The following is a 13,969-nucleotide window of genomic DNA, read 5'->3' on the forward strand; positions in this document are numbered from 1 at the left end:
TTGATTTGACTCATTTGGACATTGGACTGAAGCTTCATATTAGCTTCAGATAAACTTTTAAATACATTTTTGCACAGAATGTGGATTTTGGCCCCCATCACTTACATTGTAAGTGCATTATGAAGGGATCTTCAAAATCAGAATCTGCTCATTAGCCAAGTATTCAAGTATACAAAGAATGTGTCCTGGTGTTTGCTCCCACAAACACACCATAAAAGAATAAAAATAGAACAAGAGTAAGGTAATAATAATGATGACAAAGTATTACTAAAATTAAATGAAACATTTCAAATTTAAAATCTATTTACAAAAAAGAATACGTTTTTAAATGGGATACAAAACTTTAAATGAACTATTGACTGTACAAAGGAAATAGAGACTGTGCTACAGACCAAGAAATGAAGTGTATGAGATATATATTAAAGGTGACAAGTGCAAAAATGAAATGTGACATGTGCAATAAACAATTAAATGATGTTACAGTGGAGGTCGAATGAAATGTACAATGTTCAGAGTGTCCAATTTGATGAAATATAGGCTATGATAGTGACAAGTGCAGGGATAAAACGAGTAAAGTCCAGTTTGATAACAGTACAGTTCAGCTGTTTAGTAGGGCCTTCTAATGGATGAACAGGAGGAATAATTATGGCAGGAGAAATCTATTCGGGCAACTGACTATTGCTTTAAGACAGATTTGAAAAATTGTGAATCCGTCCTGTGTGATTATTTTATTGGCCGACTTGTGTAATTCGTCTGTCTGACACTGAGCGGCGCCAGTTAGCAGAGCGGCCACCTGTGACGTAGAAATGTTACCCGAGAGAAGAAGAACAACAAAAGCAGCCGCAGTTTTTTAAGGTAGTTGAACACCAGCTTCTGCCTCTGGCTTCATATTTGCACTAATTTAGAGAAAAAAATGTAACTGGGACCGAAGACGGTATTGCTGTGTGGAGGCTTGTGTGGAGGAGCAGCTTGTCAGAGGCGAAGCTGTTATTGTTTCCGTCTTGTTTTTTTGGATGTGAATTCGGCAGCTAAGCTAGCTTTGAGGTTAGCTCATCCTCAACTGGCTCGTCAACTGTCTTGCAGACTGACCTGAGATTATCAGCCGCTGTTTACACCTCAAATTAACCATACCTCCGCTGGCCCTCTGATATTTCATCAGGTAAGTTAGTTAAGCCGTTGTTATGCAATGTCGAAAATACTGTACATATGGTGTGCATATGCTTAAGGAATTCATGGACATATGCAGCCACTTAAACTTCATTCAGGCTTTGTTTAGTTGTGCACTAAGACTCTAAAATGCAAGTTTGTCTGCCTTTCTTTCAATTAGATAGGCAGATGATAACAGCCACCATATATCAATATTTCATTTATTTGGGTGGACATGGTGATATTGATAAAGTAAAATGTTCCAATGTTTATTTACAAAATACCTAAATGAAAATGGGATATGATGACTAGTTATTTCAGTCATTAGCTTAAATTAAGTTTGCATTGGCTTTAAAGTTACTTGGTTAATAATTCTGGAAATAATAAGTCCAGTTATATATGCAGACGGTGACAAATTAAAGGAAAAACCTGAATAAATTGGATTGGAGAAACATAACGAATGCAGATGCTTCCACACAGGTGTATTGCATGGTGCAATTGACATTCAATCATGTTTTGGTATGTATAATAATGCTGAGCAGGACCTGTTGATCCTGATTTTGTATAAAGATGGAAAGAGGAAACAATCTAAATGACTTTTATAGAGGGTTCATTGTTGGGGCACGGTTGGCAGGAACTTCAGTCACAAAGACTGTTCAGCTGGCTGGTGTTTCAATAGGAACAGTGACTGACGTGACATCTGCATCTAGATCTATGAGAAAGACATCAGTTAGTAGGGTTGTGAAGTTGTGGTCGAGAGTGCACATTTGATGACTGTGATGAAAACAGAAGAGCAACTTCCTCAGATGACTGAGCTTGTCAATGCAGAACATGATCAGACTGTGTCAGCAAGAACAGTCTGTCGACAATTATGCAGAGAGAGATATTATAGTAGGGTTGCAGTGCATAAACCCCTCATTACAAAGATGAATGCACATTTGAGAGATCAGTGCTGCAAAAACAATAGGCACTAGTCTACAGAGATGTGGAAAAAAGTGATATGGTCAGATAAAGTGTGCACCAAGAGAACGGTACAGGTCTGAATGCTTTGACCCCTACAGTGAGGGGATCTGGTGGCTCTGTTATGCTTTGGGGGGCATTTTGCCGACATGGTTTGGGTCCACTTGTCCCCTTAGAGGGAAGGGTCACTGCAAATCAATATAAAGTTGTTCTGAGTGATCACCTTCATCCTATGATGAAACATTTCTATCCTGATGGGAGTGGTCTCTTCCAGGATGATCCACAGGGCACGAGGGGTCACTGAATGGTTTGATGAGTATGAAAATGATGTGAATCATATGTTATGGCCTTCACGGTAACCAGATCTCAACCCAGTTGAACACCTATGAGCGATTTTGAATCAAAGTGTTAGACAATGCTCTCCACCACCATCATCAAAACACAAAATGAGGGAATATCTTTTGGAAGAATAGTGTTCATCCCTCCAGAAGAGTTTAGAGACTTGTAGAATCAATGCCAAGGTGCACTGAAACTGTTCTGGTGGCACGTGGTGGCTCAACACCTTACTAAGACACTTTATGTCGGGGTTTCCTGTAATTTATCACCTGTCTCTAAGTTATCTTATTTCATCATGCGCAGTATTATTAAGAATTAGGCAGTCTTTCTCAAATTGAACAGGAACTTGAAGAGAAACCATAAAGTAGTAAACAAATTTCATCACATTGTTAGTAACCATGTGTTTATGCATGAAACAAATGGTCAATTCACTGATTCGTCTCCTGACAGATAATTAGTTTTTATAAACAAACTATAATTTAAGTCATCTATCAAGACAAAAAAAGGCAAACATTATCTTGTTTCAGCTTCACATGTTCATAAATGTGCTGTTTTTCTTCTTTTGTATCATTGTCAATTGAAGACATGTAGATTTGAACTTTTAGTTTGACAAAACAAGTGATCTGAGATTATGACATTATTAAATCAGCAATTTTCACCTTGGGTTTGTGTCACTTTTCACTATTTTTATACTAAATGATGACTTGAAAAAAGAATTAAATTAAACGTTAGTCGCCCCCCTAAAGAGAGATAAACTAAACAAGCAAAAGAAAATACATTACTACCAAAGCCAAAGTCCCAAACAACATCTCCTCTTATGATATTGATATATATTGATCTATGTAGCTGTGTTGTAATGTCAAGATAAAGCATAGCTGACCTGTTATTTTTGACAGTTGTTTTGTTTGTGTTATGTCTTCTTTGGAAGTATAGAAATGGGAAGTCTGGGCAGCAGGTTTCAGTCCCCCTCTCAGGGACCAGAGGAGGCTGCAGAAGGCACAAGTGGCAGCCGCAAACATGGATGTGAGTGTAAGAAGAGGAAACGAAATGCCCAGTGTGACTGTGACAGTGAACAAGAGGAGGACGATGCCATACTAGATACACCTCGCAGGCAAGTCAGGTCAACAGACCAGTGATCAAGTCAGTGTCAAATATGTTTAAGCTGTCAATAATGTTGCCTCATCTTTGCTTTTTTTTCTCTCCTCTGTTTGTCTGTGTTTTGCAAACGTGAACAGGAAGAAACTGAAAAGCACATCACGATACATTTATCAAACCTTGTTCCTGAATGGGGAAAACAGCGACATTCGAATCTGTGCCCTGGGACAGGAGTGGAATCTCCACAAAGTGTACCTGTGCCAGGTAAAAAAAAAAAACACCACTTAAACGGTCGATGATATAATATTTCATGTGAGTTATTCATAAAATTTACGCTTTACTCCCTCTTTCTTGCTTTTGGCAGTCAGGGTATTTCTCCAGCATGTTCAGCGGCTCTTGGAAGGAGTCCAACATGATGGAAATCAATTTGGAGATCCCAGACCAGAACATTGACACTGAAGGTGAGAGGACGTTAGTAACAGCAACTAGCCATCATCAGTGTTGGTTGGTCTGTTTATGTGATTTATTGATAACACTTTACTGTTCTGTGTGCGTAGCTCTACAGGTCGTATTTGGATCCTTGTACCGGGACGATGTTCTGATCAAGCCCAGCAGGGTCGTCAGTATACTCGCCGCTGCTTGTATGCTACAGCTGGTCAGTAAATTGAAAAGAAGAAAGTTTTTTGTCTCAAAAGAAAATCTTCATTTTTGTATAAATGCAGTTATGTAATACAAAACCGAATCAAGTCTCGTGGTTTGTTAATATTCACAGGATGGCTTGATCCAGCAGTGCGGAGAGACAATGAAGGAAAACATCAGTGTGAAGACTGTGTGTGGTTACTATGCTTGTGCAAGTATCTATGGCCTGGATTCCGTCATGAAAAAGTCAGATTCTGATTTATCTCACCTTTTTAAAAAAAATCAAAAAAAAATCACAAGCACTAATAGAAAAGTGTGTCATTTTTAGAGTGTATTTAACATCATACTGTTACTGTGTTTGTGTATCTCTTTCTTCAGGTGTCTTGAGTGGCTTCTCAACAACCTGATGACACACCAAAATGTCGACTTGATGAAAGAACTCGGGTATGTGTACTTGGCTCATAATCCGTCAGTTTTTATGTCTTTGTCTAACAATACTCTATCTTTATTAAATAACTTAATAAATTAAGGTACCGAATCAAATTGCGTATTGTTACGAAGCTCATCGTTAGTACTTCCGAAATATAAATTGGACAATAAGTGGAGAAAACCTTGAGTTAAATTGTCTCAGTCGGGTGCAGTGCTGTGGCTATTTTAATATAAAAAAACTGTAAATATGTTGTCTATGAACATGTAATCACCGTTTGTGTCTGCACTGCATTTACAGGGCAGAAGTGATGGAGCAGCTCATCCAGTCATCGGACCTGTTTGTCATGCAAGTGGAGATGGATGTGTACACCGCTCTGAAGAAGGTACAAGGATAAATCATATACTTTATCACTCCCAGACACATTTGCTGTATAGTCAGTCTTTTTTTATTGAGTCTATTTATAATTCCATCTCTCTTTAGTGGATGTTTCTGCAGCTCAATCCATCATGGGACGGACCCATCAAGCAGCTCCTGGCTGATGCCGATGCCTGGCTTTGCAAACGCAGGACAGGTACTGTAATACCACAACTTATGAAATAGTGTCTTCCTATGCTACATGCAGATGCTGGACTCTGTTTCCATTTGACCTTTGTCTGCAGATCTGTGTGAGAAAGAGCCCTTCTTGAACACAGAGGAGGGGGAACCTTTTTGTTCAGTGTTCAAGTACGTCCGTCTTCAGTATATCATCAACGACCTCGCTTCTGCACGCATCCTGGAGAGAGACAACATTTTACCCCCTGGTGAGATGTGGCTCTGTCTACATAATTTCATCATGAATGTGCCTCTTCTGTGCTCTGGAAAAAAGAAATCTTTAATTTCATCATCCAACATCAAAGCTGCAAAGTGGTTTTGAGTACAGTGAATAATTGGATTCAAGCATTTTATTTCTTAAATTCAGTTTGATTTAATGTTACTTGGTTGATCATTCTAGAAATAATGAACCCAGTAAGTTATCTTATTTCATCATGAGCAGCATTTAGTCTTGCGTAAATTAAATAGGAACTTGAAGACAAACTATAAAGCAGTAAACCAATTTCATCGCATTGTTAGTAACAGTCTCTTCCGTGTGTTTATGCACCGTCAATATTTTTCTATTTCAGATTGGTTAACGTCGGTGTACAAAAACCAGTGGTTTGCTATGCTGCGGACAGAATTTGACAATGACAATGGGTGAGAACCTGAAACTAGTAGTGGACTAGTAACTTTCTTTTTGATTTCTTCTTGAAACTTGTTATAACTACAAGAACTGTGTGAATTGAATATGATTTTAATGCTGTTGGGTTGACCAAAGCGCCTGTAACATTAGTCCCCAGGAAGCTAACAAAGAGGAGTTTGAGTTGAGCAGCATGAGGTGTGGCAGGAAACTGACTAAAGATGGAGATGTGAGTAGGACAGTCTCACTGTTACAGTAATTTTAGCTCACATACAGTAAATGGTTTTTCATTTAACTTCTATAGAGAAAATCAGTGACATTTTCTTCTCCTCAGTACTGCTGGCGGTGGACAGGCTTTAACTTCGGTTTTGACCTGCTGGTGACCTACACAAACCGTTTCATACTCTTCAAAAGGAATACTCTCAGTCAGCCATGTGGGGGCGCTGTGAGTCTGCAACCTCGGAGACACTTGGCATACAGGTCAGTAGAGCCTTCAACTTTAACCCAGAACATTTACTCATATCTAACTCATTTGCTAGAAGAGTCTCAAACTAAACAAATACTCAGTGACATAATATCACAGAATTGAAAGAAATGAACATTGTAGAAATAAAGGTAAGTGTATAGATGTTTGAGTTTAATTGCAACAGAAGTGGGAACTGTTTGACTATACTATTGTACAGATATCTTATATCAACTAAATATGATAAGTATCTAAGTAATGAATTCAGTGTAATTACTATTCTAATAAATAACTGTCTGCATTCTTTTAACCTGTTATTGAAGATAAAGAGAAACAATTTAAGATCATTTGGATTTGTGCAACCGAGGTTATTTATTTGTTATAAATCCTAATTATGTGTTTGTCTGCAGATTTGGTCTTGGAAAACCTTTCACCTACTTTTATCACTCCTTGTTTGTCCAGGTTACGTCTTGCCTCCTTCGATGCCCGTGGAAAGCTGGTCTGCAGTCGCTCGACAGGTTACCAGCTTCTCACCCTTGAGAAAGACCAGGTCAGTGAGCGATGGCTCAGTTGTGACTGCATTACCCTTCATAAAATGCTGCTCTAGACTCGCTTAATAATTCCTCCCCTCCCTTCAATCACTCAGGAGTATGTGGTGATGAACCTGGACAGCCGGTTGTTGACATTCCCCCTCTACGTGTGCTGCAACTTCCTTTACACGTCGTCCCAGTCGGACCACCGGCCGGACACCTCAGAACCAGAGAGCAGCACCCGCAGTGTGTCTTGATGCCTGCTCGACAGCCAGTAACTGCTACCATTCCTCTGGTAATGCTGCGACACTGACACAAGCTTGTCTGTACAATCCACTGCCACATTTAACACCACTTTGACATTGGACATATCGTCTGCATGCTCTGTAACTCAGTGAGGTGTTAAGGGAAAATCTTTTGTATCTATGTATTCAGTGTTTTGGCACATTCTGAGTTGGCTACATATACATGGGCCAGGAGGGATTAGGCCACCCTTTGCCTTCAGAGCAGCTTCAGTCCTCCTCGGATCTCTGCTATGAATGGTTTGCACTGGGATGATGGACCCTTCCTCAAGATGGAAAACCTTCAATTCTTTGGAGACAGTGGAAATCTGCTTTGGACTTCAGAACTTTAAATAATGGCTACATGACATTAAGATCTGGTGATTGTGACGGCCGTGGAAGGGTTTGAGTTTACACTTATGTTAATGAAACCACTCTGGAATCGGTTTATCAGTGTGTACAGTAAACCTGGACCTTTAAAAATAGTCTTATCATATCAAGAAGCCGTCATCAGACCCCGTCACCCACATGACATTGACTGGAGCACAGATCCACTCTTGGAAACAGAAATTGTGGTTGATTTCATCCATGGATTTCACCAAATGTGAAGCCACATATGAAGATGACAGACACTTCAACACACATCTTAATCTGAATTTCAGTGGACCATCTCAGAAAATAGAAATGATCTCTGCATCAGAATAATGGTCTGTGGCAAAAAAGTTGATATTACTCTGACGTAAGTCTGTTCCTCTTATGTTTCTTGTTGGGTGTGATCAGAGGTGGGGCTGGCTGTTCTGCTACCAGGTGCGCTCCAAAACTTGATCGGCGCAGTGCCAGTTTGAGCCGGGTGGGCGGGTTTTCCACTCCATTTCTGATTGGCAAAAAAAAAACCCAGCACATCCTGTTTGTGCTGACTCAAATGGCTTCATGCGGCAAGTTGTGTTGACTGAATGATGTTTAGCTTTGTTCAAGGTTTGAATTTGATTTGTGTGAAATGTATGATTACTATACATTATTTTTTATGCTGTTAGAAAACGTGGTATTTTTGTTTACTTGCCGCATGACTGTAAGGTAACATACAGTCTTTGCCAACACTTAACAGGTGTAAAAAGATTAAAGTTTATTTCAGCATCTGCACCCACTGCTGCTGTGAGATTATCAGATGATAGATTTAAAATCCTACCTGCTAATATTCCCACCCTTGCCTTAACGAAATAAGTGGCAGGCCAGCACGGTGGAATAGATGGCAGCCGATGAATACACCCAACAGGAATGTTTGAGTTATGAAAAACCAACTGAATGATGGCAGTAAAAGCAGAATTTTCAACCTTCATTTCATCACTCCTTAACCCTTTTGTAGTTCAGTCTTAAGTTGGACATTTCACCATGCTAACACATATTCTACACTACAACAGCTTCTGTCCACCTGCCCAAGAAATAAAAAATAAGTAAAAACAGCATCATCACTCCCATAGTATCCCAAAATGACATTTTCTGCAAAACATTTATAAAATCTGATGTAAACAAAAACTTTTCATTCAAATGAATAAAACAAGTAACTGCACAGATGGTGGGTCTGAACAGATGAGCTGAGCCCCAAGTACTGGTAACCATGTTGATGTGACATGTTCCCAGTGAACCAGCATTGTGTGGCCTGAAAGTCAAACTTAACCCTGTAATGTTGTTTCATTCAACATGAGGCTCCAGGAGTCTTTTGTACATCAGCCTCATTTTACAGTTTACAGTCGGAGGTCCGGTTATTATCACCAGCTTTTTTTTTTTTGAGACTCACAAAAATGTTGATCAGATTTTGAGACTTCCTGCAGCGTTAACCAGCTACACTGTCAAATGTTGTTTATCGGTGTCGAGCTCCTGTTTTGCAGTTCAGTCGGTTCCTGTTTAGACGGTATATTTAATTTGCTCTCATCACCAAATGAATCACCTCTGCAGTTTTGATGTTGTACACATTTCTACTATTAATTTAATTACTATTTGTTTGGAAGTCTGTTGTTACCTCATATTGTTACGAAAACTAGTGAATGTGGGGATTGTCAGACTTGTAAAGCTGACATGTACTGCTAAATCATTATAGCTAATATGACTCGCCTGCAACTGTTGTTACGTTCATAGTTAAAGGTGTTTTTATTTGGCATTTATTTATTTTTTACTTCATTTGTATGGATTTATTTTTGCAAAAGAAAATGTGTATTCAATTCTCAACTGCCAATAAAACTGCCCATCCATGTGGGCTGTGGTGCTATCACATGATCTTATCTCTTTTTCTGAAATAGGTCTTTACTGCAGCTGTACAGTTATTGCTGTATTTATGCTTCTGTAGCTCTTGCACTTGATACGTATTGATCTTGTCATCTGTGTCAAGTATTTTTCTCCAAATATGATGCTCACTTTGATTTATCTCCAGTCTCCATGCCTAAGTCTGATTTCCTATTTGGTGACATTCATCAGGATGTACTTCACATATTTGAAAAAGCTGTCCAGTAAATAGATTTTCTTAATGTCAGTGATTTTCTGTAGGATCCTACATGAAATCTGACGACTCACTTCACATAATTATCACTTCAGTGTGATGATTTATCCTGCAATAATAACTCTTTTATTGCACATCATTTTCATTCATCAGATGAGAAGGGCACAAATTTGGATTGATTTATTTTCCACCTCATCTTTATTAGGAATGTAAAAGGTTGGCTGAAAACTGGCAAATCTTAGGAGAAGTACCAGTGAGAGCATTTCTGACCCACCCACAAACTGGCTGTTTGACAATTAAGCATTAACAAGAAAACTAAAGTATTTAAGATACAAACTTAAAAGTCTGAGCAAAAGCTGTTTGAGCACTGTCCTATCAGAGCAGCTCAAAGATCAATGTGTTATCAGTTGGCTCCTCTCCAGCTTCTGTTCTGGTCTCTGCAGTGAAGTTTGAATATCATTCAGCAGTCGTCTCCCTCGCTAAATGTTGCTCTGATAGTTGGGGTGAAAACAATCCTGGCTACCAAAGAGCTTTCTATCTAACTATAATGGTTTAGTCTGTCACTTTTTATTCTGCATTTATAAGAGGACCTAAAACAAGAATGTAGTCTTTTATCAGAGATTATAACACATGTGGTTGTTTCACATCCCAGTTATTGCTGTTAACAGGTTGCTTGCCTGTTATTTTAAATGATCAGAAAATGATGCTATAGTTCCTTCATTATTGATGGATATCATTACACTATATTAACTGTGTTGCATCTGAAGCCGCTGATTCTCAGGCTTGTTTTAATATGTTTTATGTTACAGACGTTTCACCAATTGTGAAATTAAAATATTTTTTCATGGACATCAATGGTATATTAGATTTGGACCAATTAAATGGCTTGTGGGATTTAAATCAGGTGTACAGTGTGTTTACTGCTTCTTAATATTTCTTCCACCCTACAGTGTTGCCTTTTTTGTACATTGTATATAATTGAGAATATTCATTTGCAGTCATTAAAATACATGCAACCAAATCATTACTGGTGTTTGTCATTACCTTGTCTTGATACTTGCAAGCAGAACTTTTATGTTCTTTATATTATGGAAGTGAAGTAGTCCAAAAGCAGTTACATCTCTAGCACTTTTAATTCAGATACAAACGTACACAGAACTTAAAATTACACAAAAAAAGAATGATGAGTGATGGGACTTCACAGATTAAGTATAAGAGCTGAATATCAAATCCTGCAAACAAACAGGATGTTCCAACTGTACGCATGAACAAATGCAAATCTGGATCCTGTCGACTGCGTGTTGTACTGTATAGTTTGATTTGTGATACTCAGATCTGCTCTAAAGCATTACTGAGCCGTTATCTTGTTTGTACACAACACTATGACACCAGATGTATCGCTAGATTTCTTTTTTGTTGCAATTGCACAGATGAATCAGGACCTAACAAGCCAAAAAACCTCCAGCATCTGCCTGTAAAACTCTACCATTTGCGTCACATTATTAATTTTAAACTCTACTCTGTCATGATGTTCCAGCTCTCTCTTCTTCAGTTGTAACTGGTTAAACTGGCTGAGTTGGCGAACCCTGCGCTGCTGTGTGTGTGTGTATTTATGTGTGTGTAATGAGTCCAGGCTGTCTACAGGACAGACTTCAGCAATCCCTCCTGCTTTTCACTGTTGTATAGAGTCCAAATTCTCTTTGAGTCTTCGGGTCATGCTGGGGATCAGGTTAACATGGTCGTCCACACAGCTGCCCACACAGCGCTCCATCAGAGACTTAACGGCTGCCTCCTTGGCACCAGAGTCAAAAAGATCCTTCGCCTTGTCGTTGCAGTGCATCGTGCATCTGGTCAGACGATCCTGAGGGAGCAAAGAGGGGAGGAAACAGAGTTTAGGCCATGTGAATGAATGCAGGTGAACATGTGATTTGCACTTTTTAGAGCTGTTTCCAGGTCAAATGGAACCAAAGGTTGAAATCTAAAGTTTAGGATTTTCCTTTTGAAACAGAAAAAACACTTGAGTACAAGTTCAGCTTTAAGGGGTTAATATGTGTAAAACAAAATCTTTAATAACTAATTTTGTTAATTTTTAAATGACAGAATCATTCATTTGGACACAAATTTGTACAACAATAACATGCATCATGTAGAGCTGCAAGGATTAGTTGATTAATTGACTAAAATTAATTGGCAACTATTTTGATCATTGAATAGTTGTCAAAGTCATTTGCTGGTTGCAACTTCTCAAATGTGAAGATCTGAAGCTTTTCTGTGTCATATGACGATAAACTGAATTTCTTCTTTCTACAAAACAAGATATTTGATGACATCATGGAATCTTAGATGACATAACAGCCATTTTTCACTATTTTCTGATTAATCAAGAAAATAATTGGCATATTAATTGAGAATGACAATAATCGTGAGTTGCCATCTTAGTATCATGTATATATTATATTATTCCTCTGAAAGCCAATGAATGATAATATTGAATTATTGTCCAAACCAAGGTATTATGTTGTTGCTGCTGTTGTTTTTAATGTGATATTTGGTTTATTGTTTGGTTATCTGGCTGCAAATCTATGATTATTTCCCCTCAGAGACGCTGAAGTTTGAACAGAACTTAGAAGCCTCTTTAATAAAAACCCACATAATGATCAACTTTGTAAATTACTCCAATAAGATCAAATACACAAAAAGGTAGTTAACTACAGAGCTAAATGTAATCTAGTTACTTATTCTTCTTAACAATCACTGTTAAGTTGTAGTTTTAGCTGAATGTGTGGCAGGTTTAATAGAGGTTATATCACCTTTACTATAGATGTGAAATGCTGAATGAAACTAGGGCTGCAATTAATAATTATTTTGAATATTATAATAAATTTATTATCTCAATGAATCAATTAGTTGTTTGGTCAATCACTGTTCAAGTCCAAGGTTATATCCCCAAATGTCGAGTTTTGTCCCGACCAACAGCCCACAACCCAAAGATATTAAGTTTACTGTTATAAAAGACTAAAGAAACCAGAAAATATTCATGTTTGGGAAGCTGGAAACAGAGAATTTGGACAATTTCTTCTTAAAAAATGAAAAAAATCAAGAGAAAACATTCAGTTATGGAAGTCTCTCACACACACTGGGGTGCAGTGTTTGCACAGTGGTGACTGTATTGAGTGTCACTCACCTGAAACTTCTCCAGCTCTGAAGTGACGAGTCCCTGAGCTTGAGCCAGAGGAGTGTGACACCTGTCGATGCACTGATGCACCTGAGACATGGAGTCTGAGGGTCGATCACAGCACTCTGCACTGCACCTGAACATACGACCCTGCAGCAAGAACACACACACACACACACACACACACACACACACACACACACACACACACACACACACACACACAGAGAGTTAACATTCAGATATGAACATGTGATGGATGCAGATGCTGCAGACACAGGACTGGTTAACAGAAGTCATTGCATGCACAGTTCATGTGCTCTATACAGATGGACACCCACCTGCATTTTACGGATGTGGTCCCTCTCCAGGCTTTGGACCATGTCTTCGACCACAGTCTGGACGCGCGCCTGATGAGCCTCCGCCATCTCTGCTCGTCTTTCTCAAGTCTTCAGGAATACTTAAGACAAGTTCTGCATGTAAACCAGGCGGGACAGTCGCCAAATAACTTCACTTTACAATGTGGATAGTAACTAAGGTCACCTCCGTTCAAGCATGTTTCTAGAAGAGAAGGCGATCACGTCACTTCCGGTTTTGTTCCGTAACCGTTTTTAAGAAAGCTTTATTAACAACATGATAATGTACAATATAATACAAATAACAGTACAGAGAGCACTGGAGAAAATATAAAATAAACTTATCACAAAAACACAAGCATAAATAAAATCGTACAACGAAATACAAAAAATCCTCTTCCTTTTTGTGTGGTTAGATGATCATTTCAAGCCCTCTTGTTTTTTTTTTTTTAAAGAATTGCAGTCTCACAGAAATTAAGATTATTGGCTCTGAGCATATTTTTAGTGGAGATATTGATATTCAGAATAAAGCGTGCAGTCACTGACACATCAGTAAAGCTTTGGACTGTGTTACACCTCCTGCAGCAAAATCCTTTTGGTCTTCCATTATGTGTGATTTACAGTGGAAAAAAGTTTGTTGTATTCTAAATAATTATTGTATTAATAATACAATACAATAATGCAATACTACTACTACTACTACTACTACTACTACTACTACTAATAATAATAATAATAATAATAATAATAATAATAATAATAATAATAATAATAATAATAATAATAGCTTATTGTCACTACACTTGGATGTTTAAGCTTCACTGTGCAGAACGATGTATGCGCGGAGTTTGACA

The 13,969-nt window shown here is 38.3% G+C and overlaps 2 protein-coding genes across 5 annotated transcripts; one reads left to right on the forward strand and one right to left on the reverse strand.

Moving 5' to 3' along the window:
* The first annotated feature begins 793 nt into the window (after positions 1-793).
* gmcl1 (germ cell-less, spermatogenesis associated) lies at positions 794-9,359 on the forward strand. Of its 4 annotated transcripts, none has more exons than XM_044333656.1 (16): positions 794-855; positions 1,084-1,159; positions 3,371-3,553; positions 3,678-3,801; positions 3,902-3,998; positions 4,095-4,192; positions 4,310-4,422; positions 4,555-4,620; positions 4,904-4,988; positions 5,087-5,177; positions 5,266-5,406; positions 5,767-5,836; positions 5,973-6,048; positions 6,154-6,299; positions 6,745-6,832; positions 6,929-9,359. In XM_044333656.1, the coding sequence occupies exons 3-16, from the start codon at positions 3,378-3,380 to the stop codon at positions 7,067-7,069; spliced, it is 1,512 nt and encodes a 503-aa protein (XP_044189591.1). In that variant the 5' UTR covers positions 794-855; positions 1,084-1,159; positions 3,371-3,377; the 3' UTR covers positions 7,070-9,359. The 4 variants fall into 4 exon arrangements, with proteins under 4 accessions (XP_044189591.1, XP_044189590.1, XP_044189592.1 ...); XM_044333655.1 differs by having other exon boundaries at positions 801-855; positions 3,376-3,553; XM_044333657.1 differs by having other exon boundaries at positions 819-1,159; positions 3,376-3,553; positions 6,929-7,107; positions 7,248-9,359.
* Positions 9,360-10,698: 1,339 nt separating this feature from the next.
* On the reverse strand, positions 10,699-13,355 carry fam136a (family with sequence similarity 136 member A). The gene is made up of 3 exons (XM_044333658.1): positions 13,101-13,355; positions 12,769-12,909; positions 10,699-11,445 (listed from the first exon to the last, which is right to left on the reverse strand). The coding sequence occupies exons 1-3, from the start codon at positions 13,185-13,187 to the stop codon at positions 11,257-11,259; spliced, it is 417 nt and encodes a 138-aa protein (XP_044189593.1). The 5' UTR covers positions 13,188-13,355; the 3' UTR covers positions 10,699-11,256.
* Positions 13,356-13,969: the final 614 nt, after the last annotated feature.

Source organism: Thunnus albacares, chromosome 18 (assembly GCF_914725855.1).
Source record: "Thunnus albacares chromosome 18, fThuAlb1.1, whole genome shotgun sequence".
Taxonomy (NCBI): domain Eukaryota; kingdom Metazoa; phylum Chordata; class Actinopteri; order Scombriformes; family Scombridae; genus Thunnus; species Thunnus albacares.

What these genes read in the sequence shown, in the direction of transcription:
- gmcl1 (XM_044333656.1), top strand. Translation starts at nt 3,378, where the DNA reads ATGGGAAGTCTGGGCAGCAGGTTTCAGTCCCCCTCTCAGGGACCAGAG. An exon ending in CTGCTTGTATGCTACAGCTG is followed by an intron (nt 4,193 to 4,309) that starts GTCAGTAAATTG and finishes TAATATTCACAG; the next exon opens with GATGGCTTGATCCAGCAGTG. An exon ending in GACTTGATGAAAGAACTCGG is followed by an intron (nt 4,621 to 4,903) that starts GTATGTGTACTT and finishes CTGCATTTACAG; the next exon opens with GGCAGAAGTGATGGAGCAGC.
- fam136a (XM_044333658.1), bottom strand. Translation starts at nt 13,187, where the DNA reads ATGGCGGAGGCTCATCAGGCGCGCGTCCAGACTGTGGTCGAAGACATG. An exon ending in ACCACATCCGTAAAATGCAG is followed by an intron (nt 12,910 to 13,100) that starts GTGGGTGTCCAT and finishes TTCTTGCTGCAG; the next exon opens with GGTCGTATGTTCAGGTGCAG. An exon ending in CAGAGCTGGAGAAGTTTCAG is followed by an intron (nt 11,446 to 12,768) that starts GTGAGTGACACT and finishes TTGCTCCCTCAG; the next exon opens with GATCGTCTGACCAGATGCAC.